The following is a 21,906-nucleotide window of genomic DNA, read 5'->3' as shown; positions in this document are numbered from 1 at the left end:
CAAGAAATTCAGTATAAAATGCAGGGACCTGCTTAAGACCGGGTAGGGAGGAATCTATACACTGTTAGAAAATTATCTGAACCAACTGTCAAGTTGGATCCAGGAAAAGATGACATGAGGCCTTCTTGAACACGTGTGTCAGAACTCTCACCATGTAGACATCCCAGAAGGACACGATATCCCTCTTAGTCAACCTCTTCCTACAAATATTCCAGAATTCCAGATTTGTACTAACGGCGCAAAGGGCATTCTCTGTGGCAGCCCCGCAATCTTGGAACGCTCTCCCTGAGGATCTCTGCTTAGCCCCCTCCCTGGAGTCGTTCAAGAAGAACCTGAAGACTCATTTATTCTGTCAAGCCTTCCCTCACATGTCCTGACTGTTTTTCCCCTATGTATTGTGTGTTGCATTGTATTGGATTTTTAGATTGACTAGTAATTTTTAACTGATTCCATGAGGATTTTAATGATGTATAGTTATGCTGGTTTTATTTGGGGTGTTTCTCATTGTGAAGTTTGTTTTCTTTTAATCTGTATTGTATTGCATTTGTATTGCTTGTAAACCGCCGTGATCATGGGAACGGCGATATAGAAATAAAATCTCAATCAATCAATCAATTCATATTATCTCTTTGACCTCTTAAACAAATCATTTTCAAAGATGCAACATCCTTGGTCTATTGTACAAAAAGTTTATCCAACATGAGTTGCTGCAGTGGGTTGTTTCTTTTTTTGGATAATTTTCACATACACAGGCTTGATGTTCTTTTACAAGACAACTTTATCACACACATCAAGGAAAAAGTCGACATCTTGTAGCCTTGCATGAAAGGGCCATTCTTGCTGCACCACTTTGATTCTTGTTCCTCAGCTTGCAATGGAATGACATAAGGCCAGAGCAGATGAGCACGAAAGAGTGGCCTGAGTCTGCTCCAGCTGGAAGCAGGTTGGAGCCCCGCTGTATGCACAGCCCAGTCCCAAGGTGGGCCATGCATGCAGAGGCCAACCGGTATCACCACAGGTCAGATTTTCCCAGCTCCTTTTTGCTTTGGTCCTAAGAACTGAAGTACGGGTTCAGCATGGCTTCCAGACACTTTGGAGGCGTGTGTTGTTTAATCGACAGGCCTCCAAAACAGCTGGAAGCTTCTTCAATTGGCCTGTCTGTTTCACCCCTCCTTTAACACAGTTCTGTTCTTATAATTTTGTTTCATGACTAGGTAGATTCTTAAATATTGTTAAGTAGAGTTTTTATATAGAATGTTTTATATTTCCAGGCTCTTGCAGACCAGTTTGAAGACAAGAAAACACCAATTTGTGAACGCATGAAGCTTTTTTACAGCTGTCAAGTTCCTACCCACTGGGCTGTACAGGTACAAATAATTGACACATGGCTTTTCAGATAGAATTCTCATTGAATTTGATTTTTGGTATCTCATTTGAGGCATTGCAGTGAGGACATTATTTCTTCTTTGGTTAACATTGAGGACATTAGCTACTCCTTTCAATGTTATGATTTCTCCACCTTTTCCAATTTTCCTTTAAAAAGAACTATGTATTCAGTTTATAGCATAAGACAAATATTTTGTATCCTTTTGTTTCAATATGTGTTGAAGAAGCCATGATCCAGAATTATTTTTAAAAGAGTGTTAATGATGACAAATATAGCCACAAACATAGAGGCTTAAAATCTAGGTTAGTATGAAGAAATGGTTACCAATGTTTTTGTGGGTTTTTTGGGCTATGTGGCCATGTTGTAGAAGAGTTTATTCTGGATGTTTCGCCAGCATTTGTAGCTGACATCGTCAGAGAATGCTGACCTGGAAGAGAGTGGGTATATATATACTCTTCCAGGTCAGCATTCTCTGAAGATGCCAGCCACAGATGCTGGCGAAACATCCAGAATAAACTCTTCTACAACATGGCCACATAGCCCAAAAAACCCACAAAAAACTATGGATGCTGGCCATGAAAGCCTCCGACTTCACATTGGTTACCAATGTGTTTTTCTTTTTCTAAACTATGTTTACTGATTACTTGCTCCCCCCCCTTTCCTTTTAAAAACAATTCTAGTTCACAAAACCTAATATGTTTTTCATTTCTTGTTGGCTAGTTCCCACCCACCCACCCCCCGGCCAAACCAGTCTTCTTAGTAAATTGTGATTTATTTAATGGCAGTGGTTGCAATATTATCTTGTGTAGTACAGTATCTCATAATTTCTGTCATACTTAATGTAAAAATATTACAAATAAATAATATGAGTGATTAGTTACTGTCAGGAATCATACCTCCTTAGCCCTGCCCTGCCCTGCCCTTTTTCGGTATTCAGGCTCTCCTGAGGCCACATGTGTCTCTCTTCACTTTCACTGTGGTCCCCCAGAAAACCCTGTAAATGTAAATGGGGAAAAACCTAGCTATAAGGTTTTGAGTTGCTTGGCTCTGCTCCAGACTTACTCATTCTTTTGTTTATTCTGTCTCCCTGAATCCTACTTTTGCCAGCCAGCCTGTTTCCTGCTGGTTTGCCCTTAACTCTTCCCTGGTCTTGGTTAAGTCTTAGATCAACTGCATTGCTTCTAGGTGTCATGCATGCAGTAAGACAGGTCAGCTGGAGATAATTTAGGTGAGAGTAGCTGACCTACTTAGGAGCGCCATGTTGATATAATTCCCAGCTGTCAATTTTAACAGTCAGCATTTTAACCCATAATGCTTAGGCTAAATGGATAGTGTTTCAAACTGTGCAAAGTTTATTTTTGAATTTGTAAATCTTTATTCCTGGGCAAATAATTTCACAGATTCCATTATATTATGTGTAAGATAACAAATATATTATTACTACCATTCCCTTCTCCTTTTGTGTCTTGTCTCTTTGGATTGCAAGCCTGAGGGCAGGGAAATGTCTAATTAACAATTTGTAAGCCACTCTGATAGCCTTGGCTGAAGAGCAGGGTATAAATGTGTGTATGTGTGTGTGTGTGTATATATATATATTGCAAATGTCAATATTATTAGTTAGTAAGTGGCCTTGCAATTAATTTGTGGTTGCTAGATTACTTCATTTCATTATTATGCGCATACAATTCAGGACAATATTGTCCTTTTGTGTAAGATTTAGTTTATGTATGCATATTCATAAACTGACTTGCATTACTGTAGTTGTGACATGAGTATGTTCATGAGTCATCACATATGGAAAGTATCCAGATAGAACATCCAGCATTCTCTTATCCTTAAGTCTTGGAATTGTGTTTGACATCAGCTAGTGAATCTCCCTATACCATTCCACAGAATTTACCATCCTACTATACAATATTTTCAAGGGGTTGGAGAGGTTGCCATTGGGAAGAGTGGGCAGGACGTCCCCTTCTGCTAATCCACTTGTACATATATAAATCCAGTTCCAACCTATAATGCCTTCCAGTCAAGTCAGCTTACTCATTTAGCTGCAAGTTGTCATACAAAAGATGTCCATGCCAGTAAAACCTGGTTCATCAAAGACTATTGTGTGTAGTTACTGTATATTACGCTGCTAAATAGGTGAATAGAGCAATTAATGAGTTTCTTAAATAAAAAATAGTGTTTCTAGGATTTAGTTAGAGATAAGTACAGTATTCAACTGCAGTCTGCAGCCCCAAATTTTCTCCTTAATATAATATTTTCTCCTGTAATACCAGTCACAGGATCTGGTATTTTATAACTCTGTATTCATAATCCACTTTTGGCTACTAAAATTTAGTATTCATCTTAAAGATTTCATTTTCTTCAGTTTCATTATCCCAACATTTGACCCAATTTCATCATGAAAGTGTTTGATTTCTTTGTTTCATATACCAGAATAAAACTACCAGGCCATTTAGTATAGCTGGACACTTTTTTTTTTGCTCCATTCTCTTTACAATTGTTTCTTCCAGGTGCTCTTGTAATTTATCTTCTGACAATAGCTAGAACTTAAACCTGCTCTCCTTCATCAATTACCCCTCTGTTATTTGTGCTGATAGAAACAGCATTGGAAAGCAGGACACCATGCTTGCTTTGGTCTTATAATTTCAATCACATAAGGTAAGCTACTTTTCCAAATTCAGAGAATAAGCCTTCCAGGAACACAAATGCCCTTCTGGTTACAATGCAAAAACATGACAGATAGATATGTCATAGCAGCTAGATCACTTACAGCCACATCCTGCAGTTATATTTTAAGACAGTATGGAACCTTTTGAAGACAAGCATCTCTGGAAGAACACACCAAATAATAAAGAAAACTTCTTTCTAGCTAAAAGCAAATTATAACAATTATTCACTTTTTATAAGCACCACTAGCTCATGTCTTGCTTCTCCCTTTTGCCTTAGGTTTGCTTGTCCTTAAGCATTGCTTCCCTCCCCCTTTCATTCCACCTAGCTATGGGGCTGGGCAAGGGATGGATATCTACACGGCAATGTGTTACTCAAGGTCTCATTTTGAAATACTTGGTTGTTGTACAGTTGGTTTATGTTACACAGAGTGGTCCCTATTCTCCCCCTATCCACCAGTGACCCTACCTGAGTATCTGTGAATACAGAGCTTCATATAGGAATGTCAGTTCAATGCATATTCTAGGCCACTAAAGTTAGTGGAGGTCAGTAGCAACCTCAGACATGGGAACTGTTGTATCAGGAATGGTCCAAGTGCAGATTGTGGGCCTTCCGTGGATCCATTTTCTTTCTAAAACCTTTTTAAAGTTATTTTATTTTATTTTTGCCTTCAAATGCATTTTAGGGAGCATGGCGGGTATTTTCACCATGTTGGGTGGGGAAACTGGGCTATTTCAGCATATGGACCATTTTTGCTACATTTTAAGGGCACATGGGCTTTTTTTGGTCCAGAAGAGACAAATGTGGCAAAAAATATCCTCCATGCCTGTAAATGGTGTCTAAAGGCATTTGAGGCCAAGTTTTCCTTCTCTCTGTGTGTAGGAGTGTGGCAGGGCATTGTGGCCTTCTAAGGGAGGAGGTCAGTGTGGTAACCTAACCCTCATCAGTTGCCCACCCTGATTTGTAACCTGGTTCACATAGACATTTTCTTCTTCCTATTCTATACTCTAAACATAGTCTAGGCAAATCTTGTGAGTAAGACAAAATATTTTAAGTTCCTAAAATCCATTTCCACTCTGTTTGTTAAAATTTTGAAAGATACCAGTGCTAATTCAGTAGATGTTGATGCTCAGTTTTACTATACATTAATTGAAACAAAAACTTGCATGCATTTCAAAGGTGATCTTAAGATGACTTATTTTCCATCTAATGTTCTCATCAGCACTTTGGAAAGTTTTTCCAGAAGGAAAATGGATACAGTATTCTGATCCCCCCCCCCCCCCCCCAATATTTTCCTTTGCAGCGTCAGCTTGCAAGCTTACTTTTTGACCTCGGATGTACCAATTCAGCTCTGCAGATCTATGAGAAGCTTGAAATGTGGGAGGATGTAGTTATCTGCTATGAGAGAGCGGGACAGCATGGGAAGGTAGAGTACTTCTCCTGTTACTTTATTTGTACATCATGTACCCCAGAGTTTTTAGAGAGAAAAACATGGAAAAAAATAGAGAGTAAGAGGGTGGGGAGAATGAGAGATGCAAGGAAAGGGAGAGGCTGCCTGGGTGTTATGGTGTAATATTTAGAAGTCTTTTGTGGAATTGTTCAGTAAATGGTTTCCAGATTTAATCATGGATCTCTAAGACATTGCATCTGTTGTATGTTGTGTTTTGCCTGACATCTAATTCCCACATTCTCCACTCAGAATCCAATTTTGGGGTCATATCCTAATTTCCAGCAGTAAAAAGCAGTATTTTGGACAATTGCAGCAACCTTCATGCCCAGCAATTTGCATGTTCTGGCATTACTCAAAGTCTGTTATAAGCAGAGTTAAAATGATTATACGGTTAAAGGAAGTGCTAACACATATACGCAGTTTTCCAAATTCATGGGATCACCAAACACTTCCCAAAATTGACTGACTTCACTGCAGTGTCACTACACACACACACACACACACACACACACACACACACACACACACGAATTTTACCTGATGTGCCAAATTTTAAAAACTGGGCAAGTTAATAATGTGAGTAACTATAGATCTAACTGTGAATTTAATTACTTTGGCTGGCATAAGCATCTCCTGCCACCCTGGTTTGCTCCGCGTGGGAGCCACAGCGGCCAAACTGCACGGCTCCGTCGCAGAACAAAAAGAACCCACAAAAAGCAGGTTCTTCTTGTGGTGCGCTTGTGATGCCACAATGCACCAATGGCCATAATGCACCAATGGTCACAAGTGCGCCGGGACGTGCAGACGCTAGGTTCCGTCACGTCAAAATGGCGGCGCCCATGTAGATAGGGCGCCGCCATTTTTCACTCCCAGTATGTACTAGTATGTACTAGGGTTAGCCTAGTATCCCGCCATAGACTGTCAAATAAGGACTCATTTCTTAGTTTCTTATGAGGAATAAGGAATAAAGTTATCTTTATATTGTTTTCAGAGTTAATGATATAATTGCAAACTGGGATTTATAAGGGAATCTTTGGTTTGAAATGCCAGGGTCCAGCAGCATGTGGGATACATGATTCAGATTTAGTTTCTAGACAGCTTTGGTTGGAAGGGTAGCCAAGATTAGTATATATGTTGATAGTTGTCACGGGTATTCAGTCTGGCAATTAGACCATCATCGCCAGAAGTAGTCTCTAAACCAGCTTTTCCAGAAACCTCAAGTGTACTGTGTGGTTTGTTAGGTTACTAAATACACTGGGTATACAGTATTTCCTCCAGTGCCACTTTCAGGATAGGTAGAGATATTACCAGAACATTTTGGAAGTGTTTCTCAAAGTTGTGAGGGTCGTGAAGGACAAACTAAATAGGACAAATGTAGGATCTACAATTCCAAATCTTTTAATTCTTTGGAAGCAAATAAACCCATAAAGGAAGACCTTAAAGAATCAATTTAGAATAATTAATGCTCTATGCATTTGAATCTACCACTTGCTCCCCATCCTCATAAGAATGAGAGACAGAAACAGAGATGCTATTACAGCAGCCTTAGTGTTTTGCTCACACTCTTGGATCCCTAAAACATCACAGAAAAAGGGTTATTAGCGAGAATTTGAAACATCTGTGAGCTGTAGCCATCATAGAAACCAGACAGGATAGTTTCTGGGGAAGCCATTCAGTGTCTACAACTATTAATTGCCATCTGTAGCCACATATTTGCTCCCCAAAGAACAAATGGATATAGTGGTGTGTATTTTAACTTTTTAAACATTTGGTGATTCTTCCTGGTTCCAAGAGTCTGTTTCTTGTTGCTTCTAGGAGTCATGTCAGTCTATCCCTTTCACTGTTTGCAATACTATGTGTTTTAGACTTTAGAGAGAACAGAGCAGAATCTTCTTTTCTCAGTTTCATTATTTTTTAAAAAACTTGTGTCAAAGAAATTACAGACATTCTATAAAATACATTTTACCATCATTAGTAGACAGCTTGTATCATAAAAGCCAGTGTCATTCTGTGAAACATCTTTTACATTCATTTGTAAAGACCTGCATAATTAGATTCCATGGTAATGTCCATTTTTCAGAAATGCATTTTCCACTTTGGTGCTTTTTTCCTTGTTTTCCTCTGTTCACAGAAAGTGCAGATAATAGGAACTGCATTATTTTGGGTGGAAATCTAATTTCATGCTATTAATCACAGAATTTTTCATGGCTTTCTGTACTTTATAAATACTTAAATCTGATAATTATAAACCAATGGCTATGTATCTTAGTGCCAAATGCTCTTGTTTTTTCACTTGTGCCAAAGTGATACTATGCCAGTATGATAATCCTAGCAAGAAGGAAAGTTGAGGCCAATATTTTCCATGTGCTAGAAGTTCATTACTACTTGGACAAATTCACTGCCTACTAGTGAAAGATAGATAGGAAAGCAGTATTTGCAAAGTTGATAAGGAGGACATTTGGATAAAAATGCTTCATAATTTATGCTTGCAGAATGCTTTGAAAATGCATTTAGCTAAATTAGTGATAAGACCTTAGAATACTAAAAACAAAGTTTTAAGTTCGATGTGAAACACAAATGAGAGCATTTTATTGATAAGGTGAAGGAGAATTTAATGTCTGTTGAATCAGAAGTGCTTTACAGAATGAAGAGCTTCTGTTTTAGATTTTTTTTCAAAGTTATCTATCATTGTTTGAAAAAAATGGTGGTTCTACAAACCATTGTTCAGTGGTCAGAGTATGGCTTTAAGGAATACAGCTGTGCTACCTGGGACTAAGTAACAAAAGCAGGAGTGGAGAATGTGTCACCTTCTGGATATTGTTGAGCCAGTATTCATGTGCTGAAGTACTATGGGAATTGCAGTCAAACAATATCTATATGGTCACATATATGCTATTCCAGAGTCAAAGTGAGAAGGTTAGGAATAGTTGATAAAACAAATGCTTTGAGTATAAGTTTCCAGTTTTGTTCTTTGTTTAAATATTTAGATGACCAGAAAATTACAACAACAACAAAGTGTGTAAAGCAGATATAGTAGAATGAATGCATGTGCCACTGCTATTATACAGCTACTTTAAAAATCAGAACAGAGTGCTACAATGTAGATGCCCAATTATCTTTGTATTTTTAGATTTCAGATTTCTCAAGTGCTTCAAAAGGTATCCTGCACATTAAAATACAATATATTGTTTATGATCGAGAGGGTAACAGTTTGCATACCATAACTGTTTTTTTTCCTAATCACTTTTATGTCAGTAGAGTGCGCCCACGCTATAGGCGAGCGCCCCATGCGTGGCTTCCAGCTTGCGTGGGAGCTGCGCGACGGAAGTATGGATGGTGCATGCACTCTTCCACACCGCGAGCATGAGCCCCATTCAAGTGAATGGGACTTGAGATTACGTGCTATTCAGTTTATGCTGGAGGGTCCGGAATGGATCCTCCCGCGTAAGCCAAGGGCACACTTTCAGCAAATTCTCAGGCATTGATTTCTGCAGATTTAGTGTGAAGATTATTTGAACAAAAAATGGGATGGGGAAAAAAGAGAGAATATAGTCACCCCTCCAAGTCCACAGACTTGGAAATCCGCGGAGGGGCGACTGCTATTAATCTTAACGGGATGCGTGCCCACAGCCTCCGCCCCTTATGCATACACCCCATTCAAGCCTATGACCTTAAATATGTGGAAGATTTCAAACTTGCAGGGGGGTCCAGAACGGATCCCCGCGAGTTCAAAGGGACAACTGTATAGTTCATGTACACGAGCAATAAATTCCATCTGTTATGCCAGATAAGCAAACTACATATTGAAAATAATTTAAGAAACAAATCCAAATGTTTCCTAGTAGATCATGAGATGAAAGGAAACAGAAGCCTAAATCCACCAGTTAGTTCCAAATAGAATAGACCCGTTGAATGATAGGTCAATATTTATTTAAACTGCATTGATCCATTGGATCTGTTGTAGATGGGGCTAAAGCCAGCTGGCTTTAGACTGGAGCATATAAAGTACATATGGACATGTACCACGGAGCTTTTGGTCACATCTACCTAATGGTGTTGAAAATAAAAGTATTTTGGAACTTTAAGAAATAGTCTTACCATATTTAAGAATGCTGACTTGTCTACATATTTTATTTTTGTGTTACATATTTTTGTCTAATGCTGTAAAAAATGTTTTGTGAAGTAAAGTTGAGAGTATGAGTATGAGGTCACCCAAATGATTTCCATGGTTGAACGGGGATTCCAACCCTGGTCTCCCAGTCCTAATCTAACACTCAAACCACAGACACCATTCTGGCTCTTGTATACATCATACCACCAAACTATCAGCCCAGCATCAACTGTTTTCTGAGCCTGATCTTGTATTGGCATTCAGCAAATTGCAGTTCCTGACATGATATAATGAGTAAGACACAAGACATAAAGTGTTGTCTGGCATAATATTGCCTTGTCCAACATCCCCAGTATGTGACACTTTTGGGGGCCCTGGGCAGCACTGCTGCTGCATCCACAATCCAACCTTTCTCTTGTATGTCATTTCTTGTTTGTGGGCTCACTCAGCAGTGGTGATGGTTGTAGCCCATTAAACTGTCTACCCAGTTCTCCATCTTTCACTCTCAGAAGTGAGCTTACCCAGTGGTAAGGAAGCAGCTGAGAGCTGGGTGGGCATATAGTGCTGTTACTGTGTAAGCCTGTGAAGAATGAGGGTGAGGTTGCAACACATCATCATTTGGGGAAAGGGGGGGGGAGTAGCAGTGAATGTTCATGGTGGAAGAGTTTGTACAAAGGATCTAGCGAGGGCAGCCTCTCTAAAGAGCTTCCAAAATGTGGAAGCCAGGCCACACAAAAAGATGCAGCTGTGACATTTCCAACCCCATAATGTCTTAGTGAGAAAGAAGACATGTTAGCTCCACAACCAATATAATTTTAACTGTTTCTTGACTCCTAGATTCACTACTTCCACCACCATGTGTGTGAGAACTACCTATGTATTTGATGATGAAAGCCATGGATTATCTGTTGACTAACTGATCCTGACTCAGAAAGTTGTCTAAATAGTGAAAAGTTTTGCACTGAAATTGGTTCTACCTAAATTAAGAGATCATTTCCTTGTTTCCGTTCTATAGGCAGAAGAAATATTGAGGCGGGAAATAGAGAAAAAAGAAACACCAGGACTGTATTGTTTGCTTGGGGATGTTCTTAAGGACCATTTTTACTATGACAAAGCCTGGGAACTGTCAAATCACCGCAGCGCCAGGGCTCAGCGGTCGAAGGGCCTTCTCTATCTTCGCAACAGGAATTTTAAGGAATGTATAGAGTGCTTTGAACGCTCAGTGCAGATTAACCCAATGCAGGTAAAATTGCTAAAACTTTTTAGGAATATTTTTGTGGTGACTTTACAAGGCAGGAATGCTCAAACTTTGATGCTCAGTCTTTGACAACTTATGTAGACCATGAAGCCAGTGGAATCCCAACCTCTGATTGGTTTCCCTCTCGTTTTCCCATTGCTAGTAATGATGGAGAAATTGTAATCTCAGCAATGATCACACAGGTAGGAAAGGCTTTCATTTTTACTTCTGCCAGCCCCCAGAAGTCTCTAGATTTCAGTAGGTTGTGGCATGATATTTGAATCTCATTATTGTTTGCTGAGATAGGCAAGGCATTTTTAAAGAAATTGTTACTAGGTGTCCATTTTCTAATTCAATAGCTTTGTAAGTGGAAGCTTTTTTGCTACATATAATCCTTATATTTGGATTGAGGTGGAAGTGTGTTTAAAAAAAAACCACAACAATACCAGGAAGTTAAAAAAAAGTTGTACGTACATTTGCACATATTATATCTTAACATTAACCCATGTAATTTCTCATCTGAATCTCCTTTGTTGGTTCCTTGATTAAACTGTGTCCATTTGTCCCCTGGGTGTCCACAAACTAGGACTTAAGTGTCATTTGGACACACAACTGTTACTTAAAATGCCTTGGAGGTAGGGATGTAATTGTGAACTGGGCTAAGAAAAGTGTATGGTGGTAGAGTGGAGTTGGGAAGCATGTGTTTTGTGTGTGGGCATGTGCACACATCCACAAGATCCCGGCTAATACTTGATGCAGCCTGTAGAATTGAAAAAGTTGTGTGCTTATATTTTAGAAATATATATCCCATCTTGTACAATCATATATTATGAAACTCAGCAAGACTTGGCTTCAGCCTTCAGGGTACACACATACATATTTTTTAAAAAAACATAAGGTCCAATATTAGCACTCATTTTAAGCACCCCAAGCCCCTGTTTTTGCTGCTGGAAAGTCTCCTCTACTCTAATCTCTTTACCACAAGAAGTTGCGAAGAAAAAGAATTAAACCCATAATTTATTAATCAAGGACACAAAAATTTGAACCATTTATTTCATAACCAGAAACCTGTTTCACATGAGTATATTTATTTGAAATACTTTTTACACCACATCCCTTCATGTTTACAGTTGAGATACAGGAAAATAGCTTTCTGTCAGAAACATCCCTCTGCATTTAGTGATTATGCAAGTACTTCTGATATATTGCAGTTGTGAATGATTTGCCAGATTGCATTCCAGTCGGCCTAATTGCTACGGAAGTCATGGTTTCCCTCACTCCAGTTTTTCTTTGCAATTATTTTACTGCTGGGCCTTCTAAAGCCCTCCCTTTGAAAAGTACAAAAATGACTTAAACACACATCCTGCAGTTCTGTAGTAGCATATGTTTTATGGAAACAAAAAGCTTGTGTGTTCATGGAATCATCTTAGTCTGCCCCTTCTAACTAGATGGAGGTGCAAACATTCTTTCTAGTAAGAAAACAATATAATTACCATTTTGTCTTGGCTTTAAAATTAACATCCTGAGACAAGTCAGTTCTTTTTTACAATTGATATCAGTGAGTCACAGCTCTCTCATGTGGCTGCCTTGTCTATGCCAGGCTTTGTTGCAAAATATGTCTTGAAAAATATAGGCAGAAAGCAAAACAGAATCTTTTTCCTACAATGCAGTGTGACTAGTGGCACTTTCAGTGGCATTGTTTAGAATAGGGATAAGGGATTATAGCCCTTCAGATTATGTTGTATCACAGACCTCATTGTTTTTAACAGTTGACCATTCTGAAGGGAGTTGGAATCCAACACCTGCATCTGAAGAAGTAGTTTTATATCCACAAGAGCTCATGTGCAAATAAAAACTAGATAGTATTAAAGGTGCTGCTATGTTTCTTTTTTCACTCTCCATTCCTCCTTTTTATGGAGGTTGACCAGTTCTTCATCCCATTTAGAGAGTAACCCTTTGTGAATGGCTGAACAGTTCCCAAGGCCTCATAATATTAATTACTATACAGTTCACAATTCTATATTTTTCCAAAGGTGTAACTTTATACACCTGTAGAGATGTACCTTTCTAATAAAGAGAACTCCACATGAAAAGGTGAGAACATACATACCAGCTGATTTAGGCAACCATCACTTTAGGGCACTAGAAAATTCCATTTTCAGTTAATTCCATTTAGGAATTAACCATATTTTTGAGCTGTCGAGCTCCAGGGTTTCATTTCCTTGTTTGACTGGATCCCATAAGCTTGCTTTATATTCAAGAGTCACAGGAAAGTGTGATTATAAACCAGGAGAACTAGCCTGAGTAGAGGCAGAAAAGAGATGAGGCAGTAGGTTAATATGTATCTGGTTCCTGGGTTATAAATTATTTTTACAGGACCTGAAATGTTTTGTCTGAACCAGGACATTCTAAAGGCAGAATGTACTTTTTCCCTTAAAGAATTTGAGATAGGATTTGTATGTGGTTATTGGTCCTTAGGGACACCCAGCTCTCAGTTTAGAAATCAATGTTCCAAATAATTGTATTATTTCTATGTGACAAATAGTATTAAATCAGGAATGAGGAATGAGGCTGTGGGGGACTTGTTTTTACTGGGCCAAGTTTTGTGTGTTTTTCATGTGTATTTTACCTTGAATACATAGCAAGTGAGGCTACACATTCCTTTAAATGGAATATGTCATTAAATATTTATAAGATTAGTGTATCTCTATTTTTGTTAATGCTAGTTCACAGGCAGTTTGCCATTACACTTTGGTCCCTGAGTTTCCCCAGGAGCTGCAGTTGCAGAAACAACGGCTCATTCAAATTAGGATCTCTGCGGATACAGCTGATGCTTCTCAGTGACCATTGCCATGGTCATAGCAGCATGATAAATAACTTCCATGACCAGGGGAATCACCCCCCTGCAATAGTCACTGCAGCCAAGATAAAATGAGACTTTGGCCTGTTACAGACTGCCAAAATAAAGCTGCTTCGGGTCTCTTTGGAGGTATGCTATTTAAATGATGCATAGGTCCTAAGAGTCCGGAGGTCGCGCCAAAGCCACACTCCATTCCTAAGCACTGGAGTGCAGCTTTGGTGCAGCTTCTGGATTCTTAGGATGCATGCATCATTTAAACAGCATACCTCCAAAGAGACCCGAAGCAGCTTTATTTTGGCAGTCTGTAACAGGCCTTTATAATCCCTTTTTGCAGTGTACTTTGGAGACACTCTTTTGAAGTCCCATCATGTAGTGGTGTGTATGTGTGTTTCCTTTTCAGTTGGGTGTGTGGTTTTCCCTGGGCTGTGCCTACTTATCTTTGGAAAATTATGAAGGGGCTGCTAGAGCATTCCAGCGCTGTGTGATATTGGAACCTGATGTAAGTACAGTGCGTATGAGGTAACCCTCTGTTGTCTGTTGACAAAAAATTATTATTTATTATCGTTTTGTCTCTTTTATAGAACAAATGAAATTTGGTAATTCAAAAGGTTTGCCCATGAGGTTAATCAAAGCAGCAACAACCATTCTCATATCTTTGAGAGGGTGCAGCAGTTGCGTCATGTCTTAGGGTTCTGTAGGGTTCTTTTCTTCAATTCTTTCTTTTATCCTACTGCTCCCTGAAGTGTGTGTATTATCATTATTATTATTATTATTATTACAAAATACAGTCATTCCCAAAATATAGTCATATCTTTGGGAAGGTGCAGCAGTTTCAACATGTCATAGGATTCAATAGAGTTCTATTCTTCATTTCTTTCTCTTATCCTACTGCTCCCTGAAGTGTGTGTGTGCTACATGATACAGTCATTCCCCAAAAGAGGAGGTCTGCAGATGTATTCGTATCTCCATTTATTACACCCATGTATTGTACAAACTTATTTATAATTTCATAAATCTCAGGTGCCACCTAGATACTTTGGTTCTAAATGATAGATTCTATTAAAATAACCTTGCTAATTTCCTAATGATGTAAATTAACTTGCCTTTCTAAGTAGAGAATTCAAAATTGAACATTGTCCCACGGAATAATACCATCCTTTTGAAGGAGATTGCCAGTGAGTACCTCAGATTCCCAAAATGTTATGTTAACAGTTGTTGTTTAGTGTCCTGTCAGCATACTGCTACTTGATTTGCTCTTGCCTTTGCACTGGTTTCATACCAGTGCCAAAAAAAACAAAACCACAATGTGGCATATTCAAATAGGTATGATCTGGCCAAAGCTAAGGTCATTTAGTAGCATGTTCATGAGACTTTCCAATTCTGACCAGCAGAATCTACAAATGTCGACCTATGAAGTATTCCTGTTGATTGGTACTGTAACTACAACAGCTGACTTTTTACAAACCTCAAAACCATTGAGATACAAGTCACTGTTTGAGGATGAAAATGTAAAAAAAAAAAAAATCTCTCTACTACCACTAAGTTAACCCTCCTTTTTGTGTTTGTTTTGATTGCAGAATGCTGAGGCCTGGAACAATCTATCAACTGCATATATCAGATTAAAACAGAAGTAAGTACATCAAAGGGATTAGTGACCGCTGTTTCCAGAATAAATAGTGCTGATTTCCCCTCTCTTCATCATTCCCCCAATAGCCTGCAACTCCTAGACATGCTGCCTTCATGATCCACTTTATAATCACCTCTAGTTCAAGCCTTCCTATTCAATTTAATTATAAGTATCCTTAGCGATACTATCAATACAGTATATAGTTTTTGGAACAGAAGAGCAATGGTTTAGTTCTATAGGGGATGACCCTTCTTTTTATCTAGCTGCTTAACAGAAGTTATTTTTGCAGGACAGTGGAGCAAAACTTTCCTCTGCAGCAGCATCAACCCTATGGAGTGGTGTCTCTTAGTGGGATGCATACCACCCACATCCAACTGTTCCAGGAACTTTTTCTGTATTGTTCTTAATGATAGCACTGTTAATCTTATAATTTTTAGCAATCCGTTTTATTTATGTTCTATATCGATGTTTTTGAAATTTGAAGTTCTGTTCTGAGCTAATTCTGTTGATGAGCAAATAATTATATATTAAAAATATTTTTAATCATTTTCTGCCCACTGATGCTCTGAAGAATGATATATAATGTGTTTATATGTATCTTTGTTTGTTTATATGTATGTATAATTTTAAAGCATGTTAAAACATTTTAAAATCAGTTATTAAAAACCAAAATCCCCAGTGGAATAATACTGTTGTAACTGCCAAGGGAAAGTCCATCAAGGATGGAGTCTATCTGACCTCCCTTGGCACAGGCAACAGTGAAGATGCTGGTACAGAGAAAGCTCTGACTTATATTCTCAACCAGCCTAGGTGTTCAGAATGGTGGGGGATGGAGCAGGGCCTCTTTTGAATACCTCAGAATTACAGAAAGGCTCACATGGGAGAATGCAATATTTCTGATGTCCCAAAGATACCCTATATTATGTTGTTCATATTAGAAAGAAAGTTCAAATCTAAATTTGAATGCATTCCCTTTTAAACAGGCCACATGACTATATGATTCATTAAATACTTCAGCTGTTGAAGTGGAAATTCAGTATTTGGTTCATGGGAACAGATGAGTATCAACCTGTATATTAAACCATTTACTCTCTCCCTCCTAAAAGGTGCCATTAATAAAACTTATATAGGGGGATGATATCTTAGTTCTGTATGCTTGTTCAGTTTATGTAACAACGTGTGGGATGGATGCCTTCTTCATAAACCAGTTCTTTGAGAGGTCTGGTACCATAAGTAAGTTATCAAGATAATTTTTGCTTGCTTGGACGATGTCCCATTAGTCTGCTGCCAAAAAATGCAACAATAAAAAACAAGAGAGAAAAATGATTTTTTTTAAAAAAATTGTTTGATTTTTTTTTTCTTACATCACTATTGAAAGATTTATCTGCTTTCTGGAAAGAAACTGAAAATAAAGAGTTCACAAAGCTGTTGACACAGGAAACTAATTGTTAACAAAAGTGCATTCAACCAAAAGCCATAAATAATTCCAAGAGACTCTTAGACATATTTATGAAACATGCAGCTTGAAAGATGCAGTTGCTACAGAGATTGCAGTGCTTGGACAATAACTGCAAAGAGAGACTAGCTTGCTTGTTCAAGTATCATTTTCAACAACTCACATTATCTATATAGAAGCTCTTCAGTTACATACCTCTCTGGGTATGAGCATTGAAATCCTCGAATTGACACCTTCAGCTCTCTGAACTGGTGCCTTGATCTGCCCAGTCCAGCCCTAGTGCTACTGTAATATGTTCTCATGGTATGTCAAGTGTCTTATCAGACATGTGATGTCTGGCCCAGGTACTAAGCCTCTTTGGGTCCCATGTCAGGAGAAAGATGGGAAATAAAATAAAATAAAACAAATAAAATAAAATATAAACAGTACTAGCATAAATTATGCATAAAGTATTCTGGACCGTTGTGTTTCTGTCTTTGCTCCATCTGTCTTTGTTGCCATATTAGTTTTGACCATCCCTCATTGACCATTTGACCCAAAGGTCTGTTGGTTTCAGCTTTGGTTTGTAGATCATCCTGTCCTGAGCATTCATCTCTGTCAGTTTTGTGAATATTGAAAAGTAGTTAATGGTTGTGTTTTGGTTTTACAGAATGTTTTGTTAATAGGCTTGCAACCACTCACATATAGGAGATGCTAATCCTATATGTGAGACCACAGAAATCACAAGAAGGACAAGTTGCTACTCTGTAAATGTGGTTCTTTGATTCATTTAGTTATAGGGCACACACCCTTTCTCTGCTGCAGGCCTAACTTTTCACTTGGATATGTTGGAGTGTCTGAATGACAGTGTGTAGAGAGCTCTTTCTGGCACAGGGGCAAGGGCTGCTGGCTCTTCTTCTTCTGTTGAGCTACATCCGTATTTGAAATGTTGTTCTGATACACAAATCTCATGTGTATGCAAAAATGCCACTCAAAGAACCATTGTTCCAGGCCAGCAATCTGTTTTCCCTCATTTATTTTATTTATTTCAAGTATTTATTTATCTTCTCTCAGCTTGCCAAGCAATTTATGGCAGATGAAATGTATTATTTAAAACATAAACTATAAACAAATAAATTGAATAAGAACATCATTTAAAAGCAGGCTAAAACATTTTAGAAAATAATTTGAATTACAGATGAATAAAACAACCACTCTTCGTTTCAAAAACCAAAGGCCATACAAAATAATGAGACTTAGCTGTCCACTAGAAGTTCAAGAAGGTTGGAACTAGCCTGACTTGGGAGACAGTTTCCAAAACTGAGGAGTTCCACAGCTTTCTTTCACTTCAAAGAAGTGTCACATGTACTGACAAAGAAAGATTGATGGATTGATTGATTGATGGATGGACGGACTGATTCATGGATTGATTTGTTTCTATCCCACCCTATATCTGAGGTTCTGAGGGCAACATACAATAAAATCAGTTTAGGATAATAAATAGCAATAACAAAAATTTCAAAGCAACTAAATCATGTATCACTTAAATCCAAACAATTTAAAACCATTTAAAATAATGCCAATGATAGCACATGTATGAATTGGATGAAATCAATCAGGCCTCAAAGGCACATCATCATCATCATCATCATCATCATCATCATCATCATCATCATCATCATCATTTATGATTTGACAGCAGACCAGAGGAGTATTGGCAGCCAGTGCAGTTCCTTCAAAACCAGTTTTTCTGTAAGGTGTTCCAATCAGGAGCCTTGCTTCAGTTTCTGAGTCATCTTCAAGAGCGGCCTCATGTAGAATACATTGCAGCAGTCTAATTGGGAGGTTATCAGTGCCTGAACTACTGTGGCTTGGTTATCCATGTCCAAGAGAGGCTGTAGCTGTCAGATCAGTCAAAGCTGCTCCTGAATACTGTGGAGCACTTTCAACATAATGCAGTGTGCTGTATGTGAATGATGCCATTGTGTGGATCTTTTACAGTATATTTATTCAGCACCCTTTCTCTCAACTTGATGTCAGGAGGAGGGAATTTTATTCACATATTGCATTCAATATGGGATTGCACTCCAGGGCAGCATCTCACATTTCTGTGATTATGTGTGGAATGGAATTCTGTCAATACGGAAGAAACGAACAGAGGTCTATGGCAGCCTTTTCCTGATATCTTTTGCCTTCCAGACACCGACAGTACCATTTTGAGAATTGTTGTGTCATCAGACCTGGAGGGCATTAGGTGGGATAAAGCTGTCTTGTGGTTTGAAATACCCTGGCATTAAACAGAAGGGAGTCATCAGTCTCTTGCCAAATGAGATAAGAGTATGAAATATTAAGATTGTGTCTTGTATTTTCTAAAGTGGTATTGTTATCGTAAACAAACTCATGGGAAACTCTATTGGGAAAACAGAATGCTTCTATGTTTTACTTTATTTCCTTCCCTCTTGCCTACCACAGAATCAAAGCATTCCGGACCCTTCAGGAAGCTCTCAAATGTAATTATGAGCACTGGCAGATTTGGGAAAATTACATTCTTACCAGTACAGATGTTGGAGAATTTTCAGAAGCAATTAAAGCTTATCACAGGCTTATGGATTTGCGAGAAAAATATAAAGATGTCCAGGTGAGTTGTTTCTCTCTTTATCTCCTTCCTTTTTCTAATCCAAGTGTCCATCTATTAAAATGTTAATAAAAACAAGTCCATTTAAGCCATATCTCCCATTTTACAAAGAGATTATAAGATACCTCTAGTTACACTGTAAAAAAATGTCAAGTAATTTTTAAAAGTCATTTTTTTAAAATGCCATTTTTAAAACCTAGTTATAATTGGACATATAGTCCATCTTTCACTGAAAAGAGCCAAGTTTTTGTTTTCCCTTCTACTCTTGAGTACAATACTTCTCATGTCCACTTGGTAAAATGTGAGAGCTGGAAAAAAAATTCCATCCTTGCTCATACTGTTGTTGAAGGAAATAGCTTTTACCTCATCCACAATGATATATCAGGCCTAGTGGAACATCCGTGATAGACTGGATTTTGGAGCAGGGAACAAAATTGTGTTGGAACCTGATGCTTCCCATGATTTACCAGCTGGTGTTTTATGTGTTAGAATAATGATCTAATCAACATTAGCCTAGGCAGATGTTCTGCACTTAGAAAAATTATCTGTCTTGAGTGCAAAATTTAAATATCCATCCTTGTTTTCCTTCTTTATCTTCATTTAAAAATAGTGCAAAGTCAGTTCAGGGAGAAACCTAAATCTGGTTTGCGGTTTCCAGAAGCTGGCAGGCTTCTACATGACTTAAACCAGTTTGGATTGCTGATTTTCTTCTTTCCTCTGCTTCTGTTCCTCTACCTCAGACTCCTTGCTGACAGTTTTTTAAATACAGTACTGTTTTATAAAGTGTTACATATATATTGGACATAGTATTTTAGGCTGTACTTAATTGTTTTAAGCAGCATGTTCCTCTTTATTGCATTATTGTTTACCTTGCAAATGCCTTTGGGTATGTAAAGGTCTGCATATTTGCACAAGTGTTCTTGCATATAGGAAAGGTGCAGTAAACTCTCCTTGTGGCCCATGTCAAATATGTGTTCAGAATGCATAGAACAAAGCAAAAGCTTAGGCTTTTTCTCAGTTTTGTGATTTTATTTGATGCATTTCATTCTGTCTATCATCTTGAGGATTTATACTGTGTATGGAAAGTCACAATTCAAATTCATTATCTTTGACCAAGAGGAAAAGAATGTTGTTAATTGCTATCAAGCTGATTTTGACTTATGGTGACCTTGTGGATGAGAAACCTCCGAGGCACCCTGTTATCAACAGTCCTGTTCAGAAACTCAGGTCTGTGCTTTCTTGATGGAGTCTTTCCTTCTGTAATGCAGTCTTCTTCTTTTCCAACTGCCTTCCATATTACCAAGCATTAGTGCCTTTTCTGTTGAATCCTGTCTTCTCTTGTTATGTCCAAAGTACAACAGTCTCAGATTAGTCATCTTGGCTTCTAGGAAAAGTTCAGGCTTGATTTGTTCTTCGTCCCATTTATCTTTCTTTTTGGCAGTCCATAGTATCTGTAGAATTCCTCAAACACCACATTTCAAATGAGTTGATTCTCTTCCTATCAGCTTTCTGACAAAAATGCCCAGGAGCTAATTTAAATACATCAAGTTGCCCTACATCTCATTGAACTATAGGCTGCTGAAAAAGGCAAGTTGTCATTGATTCATTGTTAATATCCTGAGAATTGCAAAAGCTTCAAATATATGTTATTTATTTATTTCCAAGATTTATATTCTGCCTTTCTCCTGCAGTGGGATTCAAGGCTGGTTACAATATATTAAAAAAAAATACAAGGTTAAAGCATTGAATACAAAAGTTAAACATGTTCTGTTAGGTTTGAACCATTCTCTTTCACTATCATTTCTGGCAGGCTTTTCTAGCTGGGAGCTATGTTGGACTATAACTCTCAGAATCCTCATCCAATGAGGATTCTGTTTGGGGATATTGGTGTTCATAGTCTAGTATATGTTCAAGGAATTAGGTTGAGAAAGGCTGCTCTGGTTTTCATTTTCAGAACAGCTGTGAATGAATGTCTCTGTTCAATGTAGGATTTAATGGAACTCAGACTGGAACAGAGGAAACACCAAACTGTAATTTTTCCCTATAATATGTCTGGAAGGTTTTGTAATGGAAAAGCAAAAGATTTTTTTCCTTTCAAATATCAGAAGGGGTATTTCAGAAGAGGAAGCAGAATTAACAGGTTCAGGAGACACCTGTGCTTGCTAATGACCATTTCCTTGTTTTTGAGTCTTAACGTGGGGAATCTGTTTACATCATGATAGAGTGGTGGCATATCATGGGAGAACCAATCTCTAAATTTCCCCTTCATAAAGTCTGTCACCTTTGCTGAGCATCAAGGCAGCTTGGTGACATTTATCAATAAGTTCCATTTTGAAAAGAAGCTTTTGAGCTGTACAGTGGTAACTACTAACAGCTCAGATCCTGGAAAGTATATTTTTGCTTTAGGTAAAATCAGTACGAGGTACAAAAACAGAAAAGTTCTACTGACAGAATGGTTGCTGACAACCAGCTGGAAAATTTTAGTGGAGAG

General features: G+C 38.1%; 1 protein-coding gene across 6 annotated transcripts in view; it reads left to right on the top strand.

Moving 5' to 3' along the window:
- Positions 1–21,906, top strand: part of TTC27 (tetratricopeptide repeat domain 27) — a 105,150-nt gene that overhangs the window by 67,096 nt on the left and 16,148 nt on the right. For 4 of the 6 annotated variants that reach the window (XM_089529708.1, XM_089529712.1, XM_089529710.1 and 1 more), the window contains 6 exons: positions 1,272–1,367; positions 5,364–5,486; positions 10,637–10,864; positions 14,119–14,217; positions 15,296–15,348; positions 19,253–19,418. In XM_089529708.1, the coding sequence (XP_089385834.1) occupies positions 1,272–1,367; positions 5,364–5,486; positions 10,637–10,864; positions 14,119–14,217; positions 15,296–15,348; positions 19,253–19,418 (765 nt within the window). The remainder of the gene's footprint in view (positions 1–1,271; positions 1,368–5,363; positions 5,487–10,636; positions 10,865–14,118; positions 14,218–15,295; positions 15,349–19,252; positions 19,419–21,906) is intronic. The other 2 variants (XM_089529711.1, XM_089529709.1) reach the window with 2 other exon arrangements.

The sequence above is a fragment of the Sceloporus occidentalis genome, unplaced genomic scaffold, assembly GCF_023333645.1.
Source record: "Sceloporus occidentalis isolate IW3139 unplaced genomic scaffold, rSceOcc1.0.p SCAF_6, whole genome shotgun sequence".
NCBI classification, from domain to species: domain Eukaryota; kingdom Metazoa; phylum Chordata; class Lepidosauria; order Squamata; family Phrynosomatidae; genus Sceloporus; species Sceloporus occidentalis.
The sequence above is the reverse complement of the archived record's forward strand: the minus strand, read 5'-3'. Positions and strand labels throughout refer to the sequence as shown.